The 17398-nt window shown below is 50.8% G+C and overlaps 6 protein-coding genes across 6 annotated transcripts; 4 read left to right on the top strand and 2 right to left on the bottom strand.

Moving 5' to 3' along the window:
- Positions 1-283: 283 nt before the first annotated feature.
- Positions 284-1897, bottom strand: Z518_07638 (uncharacterized protein; the record flags this gene model as incomplete). The annotated part of the gene is made up of 1 exon (XM_013415767.1): positions 284-1897. One exon carries the CDS (start codon positions 1895-1897, stop codon positions 284-286), a length of 1614 nt encoding a protein of 537 aa, XP_013271221.1.
- Positions 1898-2199: 302 nt separating this feature from the next.
- Z518_07637 (uncharacterized protein) lies at positions 2200-3039 on the top strand (the record flags this gene model as incomplete). The annotated part of the gene is made up of 2 exons (XM_013415766.1): positions 2200-2311; positions 2357-3039. 2 exons carry the CDS (start codon positions 2200-2202, stop codon positions 3037-3039), a joined length of 795 nt encoding a protein of 264 aa, XP_013271220.1.
- Positions 3040-3873: 834 nt separating this feature from the next.
- Positions 3874-6491, top strand: Z518_07636 (uncharacterized protein; the record flags this gene model as incomplete). The annotated part of the gene is made up of 3 exons (XM_013415765.1): positions 3874-3901; positions 3952-4669; positions 4718-6491. The coding sequence occupies 3 exons, from the start codon at positions 3874-3876 to the stop codon at positions 6489-6491; spliced, it is 2520 nt and encodes an 839-aa protein (XP_013271219.1).
- Positions 6492-7190: 699 nt separating this feature from the next.
- On the bottom strand, positions 7191-13354 carry Z518_07635 (uncharacterized protein; the record flags this gene model as incomplete). The annotated part of the gene is made up of 2 exons (XM_013415764.1): positions 7191-7605; positions 7683-13354. The coding sequence occupies 2 exons, from the start codon at positions 13352-13354 to the stop codon at positions 7191-7193; spliced, it is 6087 nt and encodes a 2028-aa protein (XP_013271218.1).
- Positions 13355-13834: 480 nt separating this feature from the next.
- Positions 13835-15497, top strand: Z518_07634 (pyruvate dehydrogenase complex dihydrolipoamide acetyltransferase; the record flags this gene model as incomplete). Its single annotated transcript, XM_013415763.1, has 4 exons — positions 13835-13944; positions 13997-14049; positions 14110-14333; positions 14385-15497. 4 exons carry the CDS (start codon positions 13835-13837, stop codon positions 15495-15497), a joined length of 1500 nt encoding a protein of 499 aa, XP_013271217.1.
- A 452-nt stretch (positions 15498-15949) lies between these two features.
- Positions 15950-17281, top strand: Z518_07633 (uncharacterized protein; the record flags this gene model as incomplete). Its single annotated transcript, XM_013415762.1, has 3 exons — positions 15950-16147; positions 16207-16504; positions 16566-17281. 3 exons carry the CDS (start codon positions 15950-15952, stop codon positions 17279-17281), a joined length of 1212 nt encoding a protein of 403 aa, XP_013271216.1.
- Between the last annotated feature and the right edge of the window lie 117 nt (positions 17282-17398).

Below are 17398 nucleotides of genomic sequence, written 5' to 3'. Positions count from 1 at the left end.
ATTGATTTGCGGCCCCAGGGATGTCCGTGAAGCCCCAAGCAAGGTGATGCAGTTTCCCGCTCAACAGGGGCACAGGTTTTCCGTAATATGGTCGTATAGGACTCCAAAGAGGAGGCTAGTTGATCCATAGCAGAGTGACTCGAACAATGCGAAGGACGTGCGTAGAATATCTAAGCACAGTGATGGGGTGGTGAGGCACACATGCGCTCAAGATCACGACCCTGCTATGCTTCTTAATCGTGCAAAGGAAACATGCTTGAAATATCCTCTGTAAAGCAGCGAGTTAGCCAAGGACTCTCCAAGCAATTGGCTTGCTCTTACCTCCGTGATGGTTGCGTCGGATTGCTTCAGCCAGGAGATTTGAGAGGTCGATCATGATCAGCTTCTTAGACGCCCGTACTCGCTCCGGCGCGACAGGGAAGGTATTTGTCACGACGATATAGTCGATGCAATCGCAGTCTTCCAAATCTTCCAAGGAGTCTTCGCCAAATAGCGCGTGGGTGGCTATGCAATACACTTTTTTGGCATGACCAATCTTAACACAGGTCTCCGCAGCAGCGATCCAAGAACCGGATCTATCAAGAATGTCATCCATCAAAAGAACCGTCCTATCCTTGACGTTTCCCACAAGGGTGATGGTGTGTTCAAGGTCGGGGTTTTGGATACCCTGCTCTTCTTCATCTGAAGTTGCAGCAGCGTCGAAAGTACCACCAAGGGCATGTTCGGGTTGAAAGGATGACGCGTTGGACATGAAGGAAGAGGTCATTGGATCATACGCGGGATTTCCCAACGCATCTTGCAGGATGCGATCGCCGGGAAAGCCGGAGAAGGAGGTGGAAACGCCGGAGCCTGCCGCCGGAGGGGGGTGGTCTTCGTTTACCAAATGGCCCTGGATTAATCGGCCCACGATTACATCGCGTGCTCTCTCATCATTGTGGGCTTCGCTGGCTTCGTATTCAGAGGGTCGACGGGCGCTCGGAACCGTCTCAGCGCGGCTCAGTCGACCAGGAGATTCTGAGGGGGATGATGGCTCCACCACTGCTGTCTGGACAAGGGGGCTCGATGCGATTGTAATAGCTTTTGGTATGGCCGGACGGCCCACGACATTCACTGTGGAGCCCTTCGTGCGGTGAGGAAGTTCGGTTCGACGATCCCAGTCGAGGGGGTTTTCGGGCTCTAGGTCAGCTTCATCTCCATCATCCTCGTCGCAGAGACCCTGTCGGACGCGGAGAGATTGAGGCTCTATAGCATCGAAGAAGATAGTACTGTCCATCATGCTGTTCTGGTGGTGTGAAGGCCGAGACCGGTCTCGATCAGTAGACACCAACGCGAAGCTCAGCTTGAGAGCATCGGCCAGTGAGGTGACTCGTTTGGTGCCGCCCACATTCTTACTCACAACGACCGCGTCCCTCCAACGGGGCACATTGGCCCTGATCCATCGGGCAATGATTGGTTCTGAATACAGGTTATCGACAGGCTTCCCAAAGAAACCTTGCATTGGTGATGCATGTAAATCAACCGTGATGACATGGTCGACGCCGGCCACGACTATGAGATTGGCGAGCATTTTTGCCGTGATGGCCCCCCGGTGGCTCTTTTTCTTGGATTGGCGGGAGTAGGGAAAGTACGGCATGACCGCAGTGATAGATTTGGCTGAGCCGCCCTTGCACGCAGCAATCATGATGAGCATTTCCATGACACTGTCATTGATGCTGGGACTGCCACTCTGGACGATGAAGACGTCTTCGTTTCTCACTGAGGTGCCGATTTGAACACTGATCTCTCCATTGGCGAAGTTGCCCAGGTCGCATTTGGCAGGGGAAGAGCCCAGTCGTTGACAGATGGATTCGACAAGGGCGGGATGAGATCTACCGGAGAAGACTTTGACACCGCGCATTTTGCGTTCAGGACAGGGCAGAAGACAGCAAAAGCAGGAAAGGCGGAGCTGAAGGGTAGAACGGGAAGTATCAATTCATCGTGGCATGAAGAAATTTTCTTTACTTTCCTCTTGTGAAATGTAGTCATGAGGCCGAAAGTGAAAGGAGGAAGCAGCATCAGTGAAATTTGGGCCTGTCACGTGACTGGACCTTTGATCTTATCTCTCAGCGTCTCAGATCTACGGGACAGCTTCATCCAACCGCCAGGGGGCCTCCATACTTTCTTTCTCCACGGGCTTACCTCATGGCATTTCCTGGCATTATGCCCATACAATACCATGCCGTCGAAATTCCCCGAGATACCGGGTGGTGGCTCCCTGATACTCGCATGGCAGATCAAGAGCAAGGAAGTGTTGGTCATCGGCGGTGGCGAAGTGAGTGTCTCTCCCAGAACTCCAACGACAGCTTTCGACTGACAGTTGACCTGGTTGCGGCCGGCCGTATTGTCAACCTTCTCAATGCTGATGCCAAAGTGACTGTTGTTTGCCCTCGTGAGGGCCTTAATGAAGAGGTGGCATACCGAGTCGACCAGGGCCAGGTCAAGCATGTTGACCGAATCTTTCTTCCCATCGATCTCGAGCCTGAGAAGAATGTTGCCATGGTTCTGACTGCCATCGACGACCCAGACGCATCCACTCGGATATGGAAGTACTGCAAGAAATTGAAGGTGCCTGCCAACATCGCCGATGTTCCGCCCGAATGCGATTTCTACTTTGGTAGTGTTCACCGGGATGGCCCTCTACAAATCATGGTGTCCACAAACGGCAACGGACCCCGAATGGCGGCAGCCATCCGACGACAGATAGGCGAAATGCTTCCCAGAGGAACTGGAGAGAGTATCCAAAAGGTGGGTCAGCTCCGAAGAAAACTACGGAAAATCGCACCTGGGAAAGATACACGAGACATCAGCAAGAGAATGGAATGGATGAGCGAAGTATGTGACAAATGGAACACGGAAGATTTCAATGCCATGGACGAGGCGGACATGGAAGCACTGGTACAATGTTATGATTCAGGGAAAGTGCCCAGTTTCGAAGAGATCCGACTTGGATATCGAGAAGATGTCGTGTGGGAGTTTGACGGATCGTTTGGATGGATGTAACCAGAAATATCATTGCAGATGCTAGGAATACTATGATATCCGTGTCCATCAAGAACTCTGTAAACACAGCCCTTGCTACCCCGCGGCCGAAACAATTCCGCTTTCAGCCTTGCAGCTTGCGATCAAGGGTTCCTTTATGAGGCAACATGAGAGGGCCAATCGTAGAATGACGGTGAAGCGCAGGATGCGAGGAGGATGGGACGAATCGGCCGACAATGGGCTCTCCAGCTTCCTCGACACTATTAGCAGTCAAGCATTGAAAAGGGAACGGAGAGCGGGGGATGTGTTGAGTTTCGGTTCCAGCTGAAGCCTGAACCCTGGAATCTCAGAAAACAGGATTTTCGATGACGTGTGAGTGCAGTCAGTCCACGACGATGGGCGGTTCACTTCCAAGATGATGTATACGCAACGACCACCTGATAGACTGTTGAGAGATCTCGCCTGGACGTTACTTTTTCAATAAATATCCTAGTCCCTCCGGACTCCATCCTCTGCGTTGCGAATGGCTGGCCTCTCTTTCTTTCTACGATCCATGTCCACTTCTACTTGTATCTATTAGCAGCTAGCAGGACTAGCAATCCTGTCAAACGAAAAGCATCTTCAGCTCCGACTGTCTCTCTTCCCCCTCGTCTTCCTCTTCGACCCTCCTGCCTCTCTTCCTCGCCTTCTTTGATACCCATCGCTGGCATTTTGCTGATGCAAGTGCCGTATTCCAGGTTTTCTACTTACCAGCACCTGGCCGCGGCTACGTCTTTCCTGTTTCTGTGTAGCTACAAAATCTCTCATATCTTTCCTACTGTCGAATCATAAGTCAATCTCGAGGATCGGTTCAAAATGCAGGCTCTTCGTCAAAAACTCAAAGGTTAGCCGCATCATGCACCTCCATCTGACAGATCAATGATACCCCAACAGACACCAAACTTCACGACGCCAAAGTCGAAGCCATTCATTTCAAGAACAAGATAGGCAAGCTGAAAAACCTCGTCAATAAAAATCATCGACATGACGAGGAACATGAGCAAGCGACCGATCACAAGAGGACCGAGATTTGTGACAAACATCGTTACAATTCCTTCTTCCCCGAGCGAGACAACAACAAGATCAAATGGTATGTCGACGGCCGCGACTACATGTGGGCCGTCTCCGTTGGGCTCGAAAATGCCAAAGAGACCATTTACATTGCGGACTGGTGGCTTTCTCCTGAATTGTTCTTGCGCCGCCCTCCTTTCTTCAACCAGGAATGGCGTCTCGATCAAACTATCAAGCGTGCAGCGGCGCGCGGCGTCCAGATCTATGTAATTGTCTACAAGGAGGTTCAACAAGCTTTGACCTGCAATTCCGCCCACACCAAACATGCTCTGAGAGCTCTCTGTCCAGAGGGGACTCCTGGTCATGGAAATATCCATGTCCTTCGTCATCCAGACCACAATGTGTTCGAAAATTTTGGCGACATGACATTCTACTGGGCCCATCATGAGAAATTCATAGTCATCGACTATCATCTGGCCTTCATTGGAGGCTTGGATCTGTGTTATGGAAGGTGGGATGTTCGCCAGCATCTCCTTGCTGATGTCCATCCATCTGGTGTCGTCAACGAAATTTTCCCCGGTCAAGACTTCAATAATAACAGGTAAAAAGTCTTTCAGGTTGGAGCCAGTCACTCAGCTTACTTCGTCAGGATCATGGACTTCCATACGGTGCAAGATTGGTCGAATAATGAACTTGACAAGACCGATTACGGTAGAATGCCCTGGCACGATGTGGCCATGGCATTGGTCGGAGAGTGCGTCGTTGACATCGCAGAGCATTTTGTCCTCAGATGGAATTTTATCAAGCGCGACAAATATAAGCGAGACGAGGATGTCGACTATCTGTGCATGACCACGAGGTCCAAGGCAGACGGTTCAAACCCGGATGAAGATCTCATTGCCATCCAGAGACCCAAACATCCTGTTGGCAAGTATATTGAGCATCCCTTGAGTCCCTTGGAGGGCAAGGGCCTCCAGAATGCCGGCTCTGTCCACGCTCAAGTTGTTCGCAGCAGCGACGATTGGAGCAGCGGAATTCTGGTGGACCGTAGCATTCAAAATGCATATGCAGAAGTGATCGAACATGCTCAACATTATGTTTACATCGAAAACCAGTTCTTTATCACAGCGACCGGTGACCACCAAGCCCCCATCCACAACACCATCGGTCGAGCAATCGTGAATGCCTGCGTCCGGGCTGGAAAAGAAGGCCGAAAATTTAGAGTTATCATCATCATTCCTGCTATTCCTGGGTTTGCTGGTGACCTTCGTGACGATGCAGCCATTGGTACCAGGGCGATCATGGATTACCAATACAAGAGTATCCATCGCGGCGAACATTCAATCATGGGCCAAATTAAAAAAGCCGGGCTCGACCCTCACAAGTACATATTCCTCTTCAACCTGCGCGCCTATGATCGTATTAACAAGACTCCCGCTCTCATTCAGCAAGAAAAAGACTCTGGAGTCTCCTACCAAGAACTGCAGCGCGCTGAAGCGGAGGAGATTATGAGCACAGGCATCCATGGCTACGAAGGCGAGAAAACCGAGAAAGAATCTCGTGGCGCCGGCCACTCCGTGAGCGAAGAGGAGCAACACCGCATCATCGACCGCAAACGCCAGTTCGAAGCCGCTCGGAAGAAACTGGACGTCAAAGACCCCGTCACGTCGGCGGAATCGATCGCTGAAGATGCCATGGCAGAGGGTGGACTCGTGAGCGAAGAACCCTGGGAAGGAGATCCAGAGGCTGAAAAGGATAACTTCGTACAAGAGGAATTATACGTGCACGCAAAGCTGCTGATTGCCGACGACAAGACCGTGATATGTGGTTCAAGCAACCTCAATGATCGCTCTCAGCTTGGCTCGCACGATTCGGAAATCTCCATCGTCATGACCGACACCAAGATCCTCGAATCGACGATGGACGGCAAAGCCTACCAAGCAGGCTATCACGCCGCAACCCTCCGTCGACACCTATGGCGTGAGCACTTGGGCACGATCGGGGCACAAGGCGTCGATGCGTCCAAAGATCCCAATGCACAACCTCCCACCGTTTGCATGAACGAAGAATACAGTGGCGAAGAGTGGGAATTTGTCGCGGACCCGTTGAGCGACGCCCTCTGGGAGAAATGGACCACCCAGGCCACCGTCAACACCGACATTTACCGACACTTGTTCCGCGCCGATCCTGACAACAACATCAGGACCTGGGACGACTACGACAACTTTGCCCCACGCAAGACCATCAAGCAGGGCCATCTGCACGATCCCCATATGCCTGTCGAACTGGTACGTAAGGAACTTGACAAGATCAGAGGCCACTTGGTCTGGATGCCATTGGATTTCTTGTGCGAGGAGGAAATGGCAGAGAAGGGATTACAAGTCAATTCGTTCACCGAGGTGAGTGGAACTCCCGTGATCTAAAGATTTTGTGGGCGATTATTTTGCTGATGGTTTCTTACCCTGCAGAGTGTCTATACTTGATCTATTCCTTGTAAAACTGAGTTACCATATCATGATTCCGACTCGGAAGTCTTTGGGTCGAACCGAACTGGATGATTCCTATGAAAATAATCCTGATAGCCACGCGACAGGTGCTTACCTCACATTCATGTCTTTGATATTCTTGTGATGAAAGTTCCAACGGACCAGAGCTCTCTTGCTGCTGCCGCCGCGGGTGAGAAGAAATAGGGGCTGATTGAGTTGAGAGGCCCCGAGAGATATGTATACCCAGACATAAGTGCAGAAGATCCGAATGAAATCTATTTTCACATATTCGTCATCGTCCCTTGATGTTATCGGCTGGCGCTGAAGGAGGCGACAAATAAAAACCCCCAACAAATCTAATGAAATAAGAAAGAACTCGCTGGAATATCTTTTCCGTTGATTTCCCTGGGTGCAAAGGCCAGACCTGTCTTTGGATACCCAAGATGGATCCATATCAATTTACAAGAGCCCGGCCAAACAATATTCGGCTCTCGGGCCACGGCTCAGCGTTTCCGACGTGACGACAATACAACGGCGATTTAGACAAGTTCCCCAAGCCCTAAGGCAAAAAGCCTTTCTTCTCATCTCTAGATCTGGGCGAAGAACCAAGCTCCGTTCTGTTCCGTCTCGCTCATGCTACGTCGTACCCGTCCTACTAACTCTACTCTCCCTCCTGGTCGCGCTGCCGAATTCAAAGCCACGGGTCGATACGCCCGGGCTGGTGGGCGTGGCACCGACGCTGCCGTTCCGCGTGGAGCTGACACTGCTCTCGCGACCACGAGACAAAATAATCTCAGGCATCCCGAACTTGACTTCGCCGACACGGCGGAACATGCCCCAGAGGGCGGAGCGGAGGTCTGTGCCGACTTCTTTCTCCAGCAGGCCGACGCCAAGCGGGTAGAAGGTCTCGACATGCTTCTCGAAACTCTCCTTAGGGAAGTTAGTGTAGCCTTCAAGCACGTCGATGACGACGGGCCGCCATGCGACGATGTTGCGTGGTTGCGTCTCCTCATCGAGGAGGATGAAGGAGCGGATGATGTCTGCGCATAGTCTGCAAGAGTCCAATGTTAGCAAAAAATGAAAATCAAAGTTTAGAGACCCTCGAACCCGCGTGGAGGAAATACGTACGGTATCAGGGCACCTTCAGTTTGGTCTCTACTCGACCGTCGCTCTTCCCCTTCGTCGTGGTACATTCTCAATAAGATACTAACATAAGTATTGGCTGATCCGGACTCTTGCTTCAACAAATTAGGTGGTTGACGCATGAATCCTTGTCTCCACAGCGCCATTCTGAGATCTTTGTCCCCGTTGAATTTCTTGGCAAACTGGTAGGACTTCTTCAACAATGCCATGAGGCGCAGAAGCTCTGATGAAGGAATCTGCGCATAGACTGAATCATTGGAGAAGAGCTCGGCGACAGTTTCAATCATGAGGAGCTGAAGGACGCAATTGGTAATGATCTTGTTGAAGAAACGACGCCGTGCCGCCGTCACTACAGGTGCAGGAGCTTGCATGTCTGAATGCGGGCGGTAATCTTCCAGTTCCTGCGTCGTCTGAGTTTGCGGGATTTCAGGAGTGGCAGTTGTGGCGGTTGGGTCTGCTTGGGAATCCAAGGACGAAGTTGGAGCAGGTAATTGAGTTGGCGCACCGTTCGTTGTTGGAGTTTCCACAATGTTGGCTCCAGAGATGGATAAGCTATCAGATCCGTCATGGGGTGGTGTGGGTCGAGCGTCAGACATGGTGGCAGCCGTAGAGAATAACTCGTAGGCGGTCGTTCTGTTGAAGAGTTCCACAAATGCGGTCACAATCCTCGACCAGTGTTCTGGTGTAAATTTCGTAACGTTCTGAAGAATCAATTGTTGTAGGCAGTTGCTTCCAATCCGCGCAATAGTGTCGTTCTCCTGACAAATGCACAGGGTAAGGAGATCTAGGAATCGGTCCAGCATATGCTCTAGAGAGTCAAAGTAATGTGTGAAGAGGGTGATCATGTTTCGAAGTGCCTGAATCATCGTTGTAGATAGCCACACTGAGAGTTCTTCGTGGTTAGGTGCTTTAGACATTTCCGATTTGGATTGGAGAACAACAAATATGGGATATAATAGTTGGCGCCAAAGGACATCCCAAAATTCGGACGGAAAATCACCTCCATACCTGATGAGGGTTTCAAAGAGGTATGTGAGGGCTCTGGAACGGACCTCAAGATCCTCTCCAGTCATTAACACATCCTGATACGCTATCAGGACAGGGTACCAGAATTGCTCTTCTTCAGTCTGAGAGGTGGGTTGTTTGACACCAGCAACAACCGCAGAATCTTCAGACTCAGCCGGTTTGCCATGCCGGATCGAAAGCGGGCATTCTGGAGTCCTCAGCATCTTGGGCACGGTGGACTTGAGCAGTTCGATGGCTTGGAGCGATTTCTTTTGAAATTTCAGATTCTTTGAGAACTCGGTCAGACAAACGACCAAGTCTGGAAACGAGCCTTGGGATATCACAACGCCGAACCGCGTGTTGTAGATCTGAGTTGTATAGTCAAATGCAATGTTGACGATGGCCTCATACTGCTCCCTCGCGGCAACGGAGAAGACCCCAAACATTGTCTTCCAACCAGATCTGATGTTGTCTCCACGGGCTTGGATCATTTGTATCAAGCATCTCAGAACCATATCTTTCACCGTCACGGCCGAGCTGTTTGCCATGACATGCTCGAATGGTTTGAGAAAGTCTTTCTGAAATTTGAAGCCGGGCAATTCTTCAATCTCCATAAATCTCATGGACAGCTGACGAAGAGAGTCAAGCGCGAAGAAGACAACCGCAGTATTGTTGTGACATCCCACTTGATTGAAATGCTCGCCGAGTACCTCCCAGATCCGCGTCCACTCTATCCTAACTCTTGTCATGTTGTAGTAGCTGATTTCCACTAATTTTTGAAGACTGTAAGTCCTGGGAGAATCACTATTGCCGGAGGACTGGATTTCTTGCCAACTAACGTCACTCAGAGCCTTGACAAAATCAACAATGGCCTCGGAAGATAGCTTGGCCGTGTTTGTGAAGATTTTATCTACACCGCGAACCATGTCGGTGGACTTGGTCTCGTCTGCCACTTCTGGACGGAAGCTATGGGCTGGCCTCGGGTGAGGACGTTTCGCGGCCTGCATCGACCTGCGGCCTCGATTGTTGTCCTTCACATTGGAAGGGGTTGGGATGTTGGCCCTGGTCACGTCGGGAATCACACCTTCGTCGATACCAGTAGACAAGAGCTGTAGCCTGTCGAGCTGGCTGATACACATTAATATCTCCCGCCATGAGCTCTTCAACACGTCGCCCTCGGACAGAGCCACCTCGATAAGCACTTTCAATGCTTCTAGATTCTTAGCCATCATCTCTTTCAGATTACTCAGATTGGTGAATTTCGCCAATGCTGTCACAAAGGCGACTCTGGGTGTTTCCACGTCAAACCGGCAGGATACCCTGATGGCGAGCCTTAAACCATCCAAGCACTGCCTAATAAGATCGAGATTCTGTGCATCTTGCAATTGGCTCGAGAAGCCGGACAGAAAAGACATCCAAGTGACATTGAACATTGGGCCCACATGCTTCGTGGAGGTCGCTGGAATGAATCGAGACAGAGCTTCTCGGACGGCTGAACGCTTCTGCGCTCGGATGAGACTCCGATACAACTGCTCCGTTTTGTTTGCCATCTCTTCCGACGCCTGGGCATATTTCTCTTTCTGTAGATCTCTCCCAACATTGGCCAGAACCTTTCCGGCTCTGGAAGCCAACCCTGCGGAGGGTGCCGAAGTTGCAATTCCCAATTCAGCTGCCTGCTCACGCTCCGAATCCAAGACGATTTCATTGTTGGCGATTTCGTCAAAAATGCCGCTTAGATAATCCGACGGCAGATCTTGACCATCATTGATCCCTCGATTGTTCTTGATGAAGTCTTCGACAGTCATTCTCGGCCCTTTCATCTTCACGCTGTGCTGATCGGTGTTCAGCAAAATGACCGAATATGCGAGAACATAAGCCGTATCAGCATTGGCGAAGGCGTTAGGATTGCCGCTCAGATAACGTTCGGCAAATTTGAGCATGAATCGGTCAATCTTCTGGGCTTCTCCAGGCAGTCGGAAACTTTGTAGAAACTGCCTCAAAGCGTCGACAAAACGTCGTTTGCTGAAATCCATCATATCGACAAATGCATGCATAATGGCCACGTTCTGCTCGTCACCTTCTCCGAGGTACTCTCCAAGCATAGCTTTATCAAGTTTGTCATTGCCATGCAAGAACCTTGCGATTTCTTGGGGACTGTTGCTACGGATGAAGCCTTGAGCTAGGAGCGCCTTTATGCCTCGTTTGGGTTTGAAGTTAAACTGCCTGATAGCCTCATTCAATGCAGACTTTCGCATTCTTATTTTCTCGATCTCGTTAGGATCATCTTCAGCCACCGGGGTAGAAATGCCTGATTCGCCACCAAAACCAGGGGCTCTCGGCGAAGATGGAGGCTTTTCGCTATAATCGAGAGATTCCCTGGAGTCTTCAAAGGACGCCCTTGAGCCTGCGTAACGAGTTCCGTTGACACGATCGGGATCTCCCTGACTCGACCAGTTGTCGAGAGAATTCAAAATCTCTACAAGACAACGGAGGGACTGTTGCTTCAAAGCATACTCGATAGATATTGACGGCGGAGGTGGAGCGGGATGACTGAGAGTGGTCGTCGATAAACCAGGAAGGAGGGATCCCTTAGCATGCCATTCTGAAGTTGGTGTCGAGGATTTCGCTTGTTGTTCTTGGTATTGGTGCTGCTGAACAGGAGAGACTACCACTGGCGTACTGCAAATTCGCGAAAGGTGCTCGATAATTTCTTGATACATGTTGTCCAGTGCTGTTCGATCGCAATCGTAATTGAGATAGACTTCAACTAGAGCACGAGGATCGCTCGAGAGCCTTTCCAGGACGTCCATGAACATCTGTTTCTGGAAAAGAGGTGCACTTCGTCTCTCCAAGACTGCAAGATACACCTCTTTCAGGAAGACCTCCAGTTCTTTCTTCAACAAAACACGCATATGCTTCAGAGAAAGCCAGAAAATCTCGCAACAGACTTCAAATACGCGCGGCACTGAACTTGAAGCGTTCCGGGAAAGACTGAGACATAAGTGTGGTTTCGCAACTTGCAAGAAAGGGGTATTTTCATCGTTATTTCCACTTTTGATAGTTGAAAATGAAGATGTGAACACTGTTGTGTAATTGTTGATAACATGGTAGATAAGGTGCAGAGACAGAAGCTTGGAGCGCATGTTTTGGGTTCTGAGGTCTTGTTGTTGGTCGTGAGTTAGGACTTTTTGACTGAGTTTGCACAACGAACGAAACACGAGGAATGCGTCCTTGATGTATATGTCGTCTTCGTCTTCAGCAGACATCTCAGTCTCCTCGCGATCTTCCTGCAAACTTGTACGGGACACTGGCCCAGAGCTGGAGCGAGTATTTTTGCGATCTCTTCTTGCACGTGTCACCGTTGTTGGCGCACTCTCGGCCACCAGCGCGTCGTCCAGATTTTTGTTATTTTCAAAACTCTGCAGGGTCAACTTTTCCTGGGCTCGAGCCGGCCCTTCCGTCAGGTGGGAAGGGGTTTCTTGATCTGGAGTCTCCACCTGGCCGTTCAAACCGTTCAGGCCACCATGCTCGAATGCAGAGGCGTCGCCGGGAAGGGCTTCATCCGACTTGAGATCCACATTCTCTCTTAAACGAGCTTCTTTCACATCTAGTCTGACTCGGACTCGATCGAACACCGTTGCAATCATCTGAAGGAGAGAACCCTGGGCAACTTGTTGGTTTTGGCTCGACTTGGAATAGATGAAAATGTTGTATATCTGACGGACTGCTTTGAGAAGCCCGGCGCCATGTACCACGATTTTGTCATCCAGGACTGCTGCGAGTAACGATTTGATAATTTGTTGCTGAATCTCCACAGCGGTGGCTTCATTTTCAAAGCAGTCGCAAATAGCCTCGATTGCTCTTTCAATTAGAGGCGGTGTACCTGGCGAATCGGGTTGATAGGCGACAGTAGCAACAGGAAATGCAAAGTAGGAATAGCTTATAAGCTTGCCAATACAATCCAATGCCGTCACCTGCAGGGGAACGTTGAATGATTTTGTGGCCATCTGCAGTGGTCGAAAAATGATTTCAGGATTGACTGCATGCTCCGTGCTCTTAATGTTTGCCAGCGCTGCTTGCACCGCGTCTGTGAATTCCTTGTTCCTGCGTACCTCCTTGGCTGCTCCGATCGTTTCCAAAGCACTGACAACAAAGACCGTAGAGTTGACCGGGAGAGGACGCGGTACTGTCGTCGATCGTGAATCGGATCTGTCTGGCCGGGTTTCAGGCATTGGTTCACTCTGAGATGTGGCGGAGCCATCTTGCTGCATCCGCTGGACTCCCTCACTCTTTGCTTCATCTTGGGAGATCTCTGTCATTCCACGTTCAGGTGTCGTATCCTCAGAGGTATTCACTGTCTCCTCCTGATGTATTGGAGCCTCGTTAGAGTCTGTTGGAGACTCTGTCACCGTCGAGCGGTCATCCTGAGAGGCTACGTCGCCTGAATCCTCCTCTGCCTGCGTCTCGTTCGCATCAGTGTCTTCAACTGTTATTTTCACTCCATGACCAGTAGGTACTTCATGTACAAGAGAGCCTGGAGAAGTCTCTGTCTGCTCATCTTTGCCAGCATCCTCTTCCGAGAGATTCTCTGCTTGGGATTTGTGGTCCGGGAGGGAGTCAGTTTGCGGAGGCTCACTCCCGACGCCAGACATTGGGCTGGCAAGTGAGGCAAAAGTTCACAGAAAAAGTAAAAGGTTCAGGATCATCTACAAAGGGTGTACAATGTCGGAAACATCGCAGTTGTGGAGTCCGCAGAGTCTTCAGAACTGATAAATTGTACAGGTCCCCCGTTACAATGGCGTCGCCAAGTGCGCATCACTGCGGAGGCATAAGTTTTCGGTAGCAGTCAAGTCCGGCAGAGCACTGGAGTGGAGGCGAAGGTTGTCGGCGAGCTTCACTCGGTGAACCACCCCTGCCCGTTCTGTTCGGGTGCCGGAGTTGGAGTTTGTCGCCCTTGTTGCTCTCAACCCATTTTCTTAGCTGTTACCAACGGTCCAACAAACTACATAACTGTCGTAGGAGCATTCGCCGGCAGGGCTGTTCGTCTTCCCTTTTCTTTGTCGCTCCTTTGCCCTGACTCTGGTCTTGACTGGGGGTCCTCAATCCTCTTCCCGCCACTCCTGCTCCTCGTCATGACGACCTCAACACTCCTCTCCCGTTCGGGGTCACGTCTACTCCAACAGTCTACACCTAGCTCCAGAATCAGCCGGATCGCGTTGCAAAGACTGCAAAATGGAGCAGGGTATGCCTAAAGCATGACATGCAAGAACATCTCAGCTAACCAGAATGAGAAGATCCCAACCTTTCCCCTATTTGTCCGTCCTCGGTCGTTACTATACATCCAAATGTACATCTTGTCCCCGTCAGCTTCCAATTGAAGTGCGAGAAAACTGACAATGTTCGATAGCATTTCCTCCTCACACTGTGATTACTATGCCCGCGCTCTCACCCACGATGACATCCGGAAACATCGGAGCATGGCAAAAGAAGGCCGGAGACACTTTATCACCGGGAGATGTGCTGGTTGAGATCGAAACGGACAAAGCCCAGATGGATTTCGAGTTCCAAGAAGAAGGTATATTGGCGAAGATTCTGAAAGAGTCCGGAGAAAAGGATGTCGCCGTTGGAAACGTAAGACTCGTGACTACACCGGACCATTGAAATATCCTGACAGAGTACCAGCCAATTGCCGTGATGGTCGATGAAGGGACAGACATCTCAGGATTTGAGTCCTTCACCCTTGAAGACGCCGGCGGCGAGAAAGCCCCTCCCAAGGAGCAACCAAAGGAGGAGGCCGCCGAGGCCACAGAAAAGGCCGATTCAGGTGCAGGCACAGCACCCCCGAGTGATGTCAAGCCCTCGGCGCCAAAAGCCGTGGAATCCGACTCTACAGGTGGGAAATTGGAGACTGCGCTCGACAGAGAACCGAGCATCAGCCCTGCCGCAAGAAAGGCTGCTCTCGAAAAGGGCGTTCCATTGAAAGCGCTCAAAGGCACCGGTCCCGGTGGCCGTATAACATTGGCCGATGTCGAGAAATACAAACCCGCAGCAGGAGGAGCTACCGCTGCCGCCGCCGGCGGCCCAACCTATGAGGACATTCCTGCCAGCGCAATGAGAAAGACAATTGCTACCCGACTCCGCGAATCCATGAACCAAAATCCTCATTACTTCGTGTCGGCCACACTGTCGGTAACGAAATTGCTCAAGCTGAGGGAAGCACTCAATGCTTCAGCTGATGGCAAGTATAAACTCTCGGTCAACGATTTCTTGATCAAGGCCTGTGCAGTTGCCTGCAGAAAGGTTCCAACCGTCAACTCCAGCTGGAGGGAAGAAGGCGGCCAGTCGATCATCCGCCAGCACAATACTGTGGACGTAAGCGTGGCTGTCGCTACTCCTGTTGGTTTGATGACTCCCATTGTCAGGAATGCCGATAGCATTGGCCTATCCACAATTTCCTCTGCAGTCAAGGACCTCGGAAAGAGGGCACGGGACGGCAAGCTCAAGCCCGAAGAATACCAAGGAGGTACATTTACGATCAGCAATATTGGCATGAACCCTGCTGTGGAGCGATTCACTGCCGTGATCAATCCGCCTCAGGCAGCAATTCTTGCCGTGGGAACTAACCGCAAGGTCGCCATTCCTATTGAAACCGAAGAGGGCACAGTCACTGAATGGGATGACCAGATCGTCGTCACTGCTAGCTTCGACCACAAGGTCGTGGACGGTGCTGTGGGGGGTGAATGGATCCGGGAACTGAAGAAGGTGGTGGAGAATCCTTTGGAGATGATGCTGTGAGGTTCTTCTTGAGTTTGGCTGGATTAGCGAGGCGGATGCAGGAAGGGTATGTATAAAAGATTTCTTCGTTCTGGCAAAAGTTGTGCCTGCATTGCCTTCGAATGCTAGTAATTGATTATTACCGTATCCAGCAAAATAGTTGGTGCCTGTGGGGAATTCCATTATCCCAAGAACAGCTTTATGCAAGGATGGTAGGCGCAGAACCTTCAGACTATAATACACCAGAGTTTGAATTCCCAACAATTGAAAAAAGATGTAAGGCTGGCAAAATCGGCCGAGTCTGTACGATCCAGCCGAAGTAGATCGCCAAGTCTCCGAGCTTTCCGTCATCTGGAAGGACTAAGACTAGACCAGACTGCGGTGAAGCTGTGAATAACAACATACCGCCCGTGCTTTCATCGCCAAAGGTTCTATCTGCTCTGCGACCGTCTACCAAGGGCTTGAAGCCCTCCATGAGCCTAACTTCTCGCCTATCCAATTTGCTTCCCCAAGACACCTCAGTCCAGGAGTCTGTCGAGTCCCAGCGCAATGGATATGCAGAATTTGACTCTGATATCGACGGCGCACGACAGATTAAGAGACCGCGCACGATGGAGAAATTGGTGGAGGAGGAAGTCAATTTTGAGCTAAAGAGGCCTCCGTATCTTCATGTACGTCGCATGGTGCACCATCCACGGTGTATGTCTGTTTGCTCACACATAAAACACAGTCAATGCTTGCAGGAGGAATCGGCGGCACGTCTGGCGATATCCTTATGCACTCCTTAGATACGGTCAAGACGAGACAGCAAGGAGACCCTCATTTTCCACCCAAATATTCCAGCTTGTCCGACTCCTATGTCAAGATATTCAGGCAAGAGGGTATCAGGCGGGGCCTCTATGGAGGTTTTACTGCGGCGATGCTGGGATCTTTCCCGGGAACTGTCATCTTTTTCGGATCATACGAATATTTCAAGAGAAATATGTTGGATAGAGATATCAACCCGTCTGTGGCATATCTCTCAAGTGGTAAGGCACTCCGGCCGCCAATCGAAAGCCCAGCGATGTTTAGCTAACTCCTTTTATCTAGGCTTCCTGGCCGACTTCGCAGCCTCCATCATCTATGTTCCATCCGAAGTCCTTAAGACTCGCTTACAATTGCAGGGTCGATATAATAATCCTTTCTTCAACTCAGGGTACAACTACAAGTCGACGTGGGATGCAGCCAAGACAATAGCCCGGACCGAAGGTCTAGGGGCGTTGTATTCTGGATACAAAGCTACCATTGTCAGAGATCTCCCATTCTCTGCATTGCAATTCGCTTTTTACGAACAAGAACGGAGATTCGCACAGAGATGGAAGGGGGCTCATGAGATTGGCCTCGGTTTGGAGATCTTGACCGCCGTCTCTGCCGGTGGCCTCGCCGGAGTCATCACTTGCCCGTTGGATGTGGTCAAGACGAGAACGCAGACTCAGATCACGCCTCATGACCATGCCAAAAATAGTCAAGCATCCCATATGGAGAAGGCTATCAAAAGCCACAAAACGTCGGCCAAACTGCCTTCGCGGATGATACATTCGGGGCCTCGCACTGTACCTCACTCGATGCCTACACTCGACACCTCATCGGTATTGACGGGCTTGAAGCTCATATACAAGACCGAGGGAGTGCCCGGCTGGTTTCGCGGAGTCGGCCCACGCTTTGTGTGGACCAGCGTGCAAAGTGGAACGATGCTTGTTCTGTACCAGTATTTATTGAAGCAATTGGCGCGATTCCAGCCGACGGAAGGTTCAGCGGTGATTTGAAGAGGTCAGCGTCTTTTGTACACATGATACATTGGCATTTCGTAGCCGTTTGATGTCACGCATGGCGATCAGGCTTGGTCAGGATCCCCTAAGTTAGATATACAGCGGACAGAAGAG

Source organism: Rhinocladiella mackenziei (assembly GCF_000835555.1).
Source record: "Rhinocladiella mackenziei CBS 650.93 unplaced genomic scaffold supercont1.5, whole genome shotgun sequence".
Lineage (NCBI taxonomy): Eukaryota > Fungi > Ascomycota > Eurotiomycetes > Chaetothyriales > Herpotrichiellaceae > Rhinocladiella > Rhinocladiella mackenziei.
Note: the sequence above shows the minus strand (reverse complement) of the source record. Positions and strands in the feature narration are given on the sequence as shown.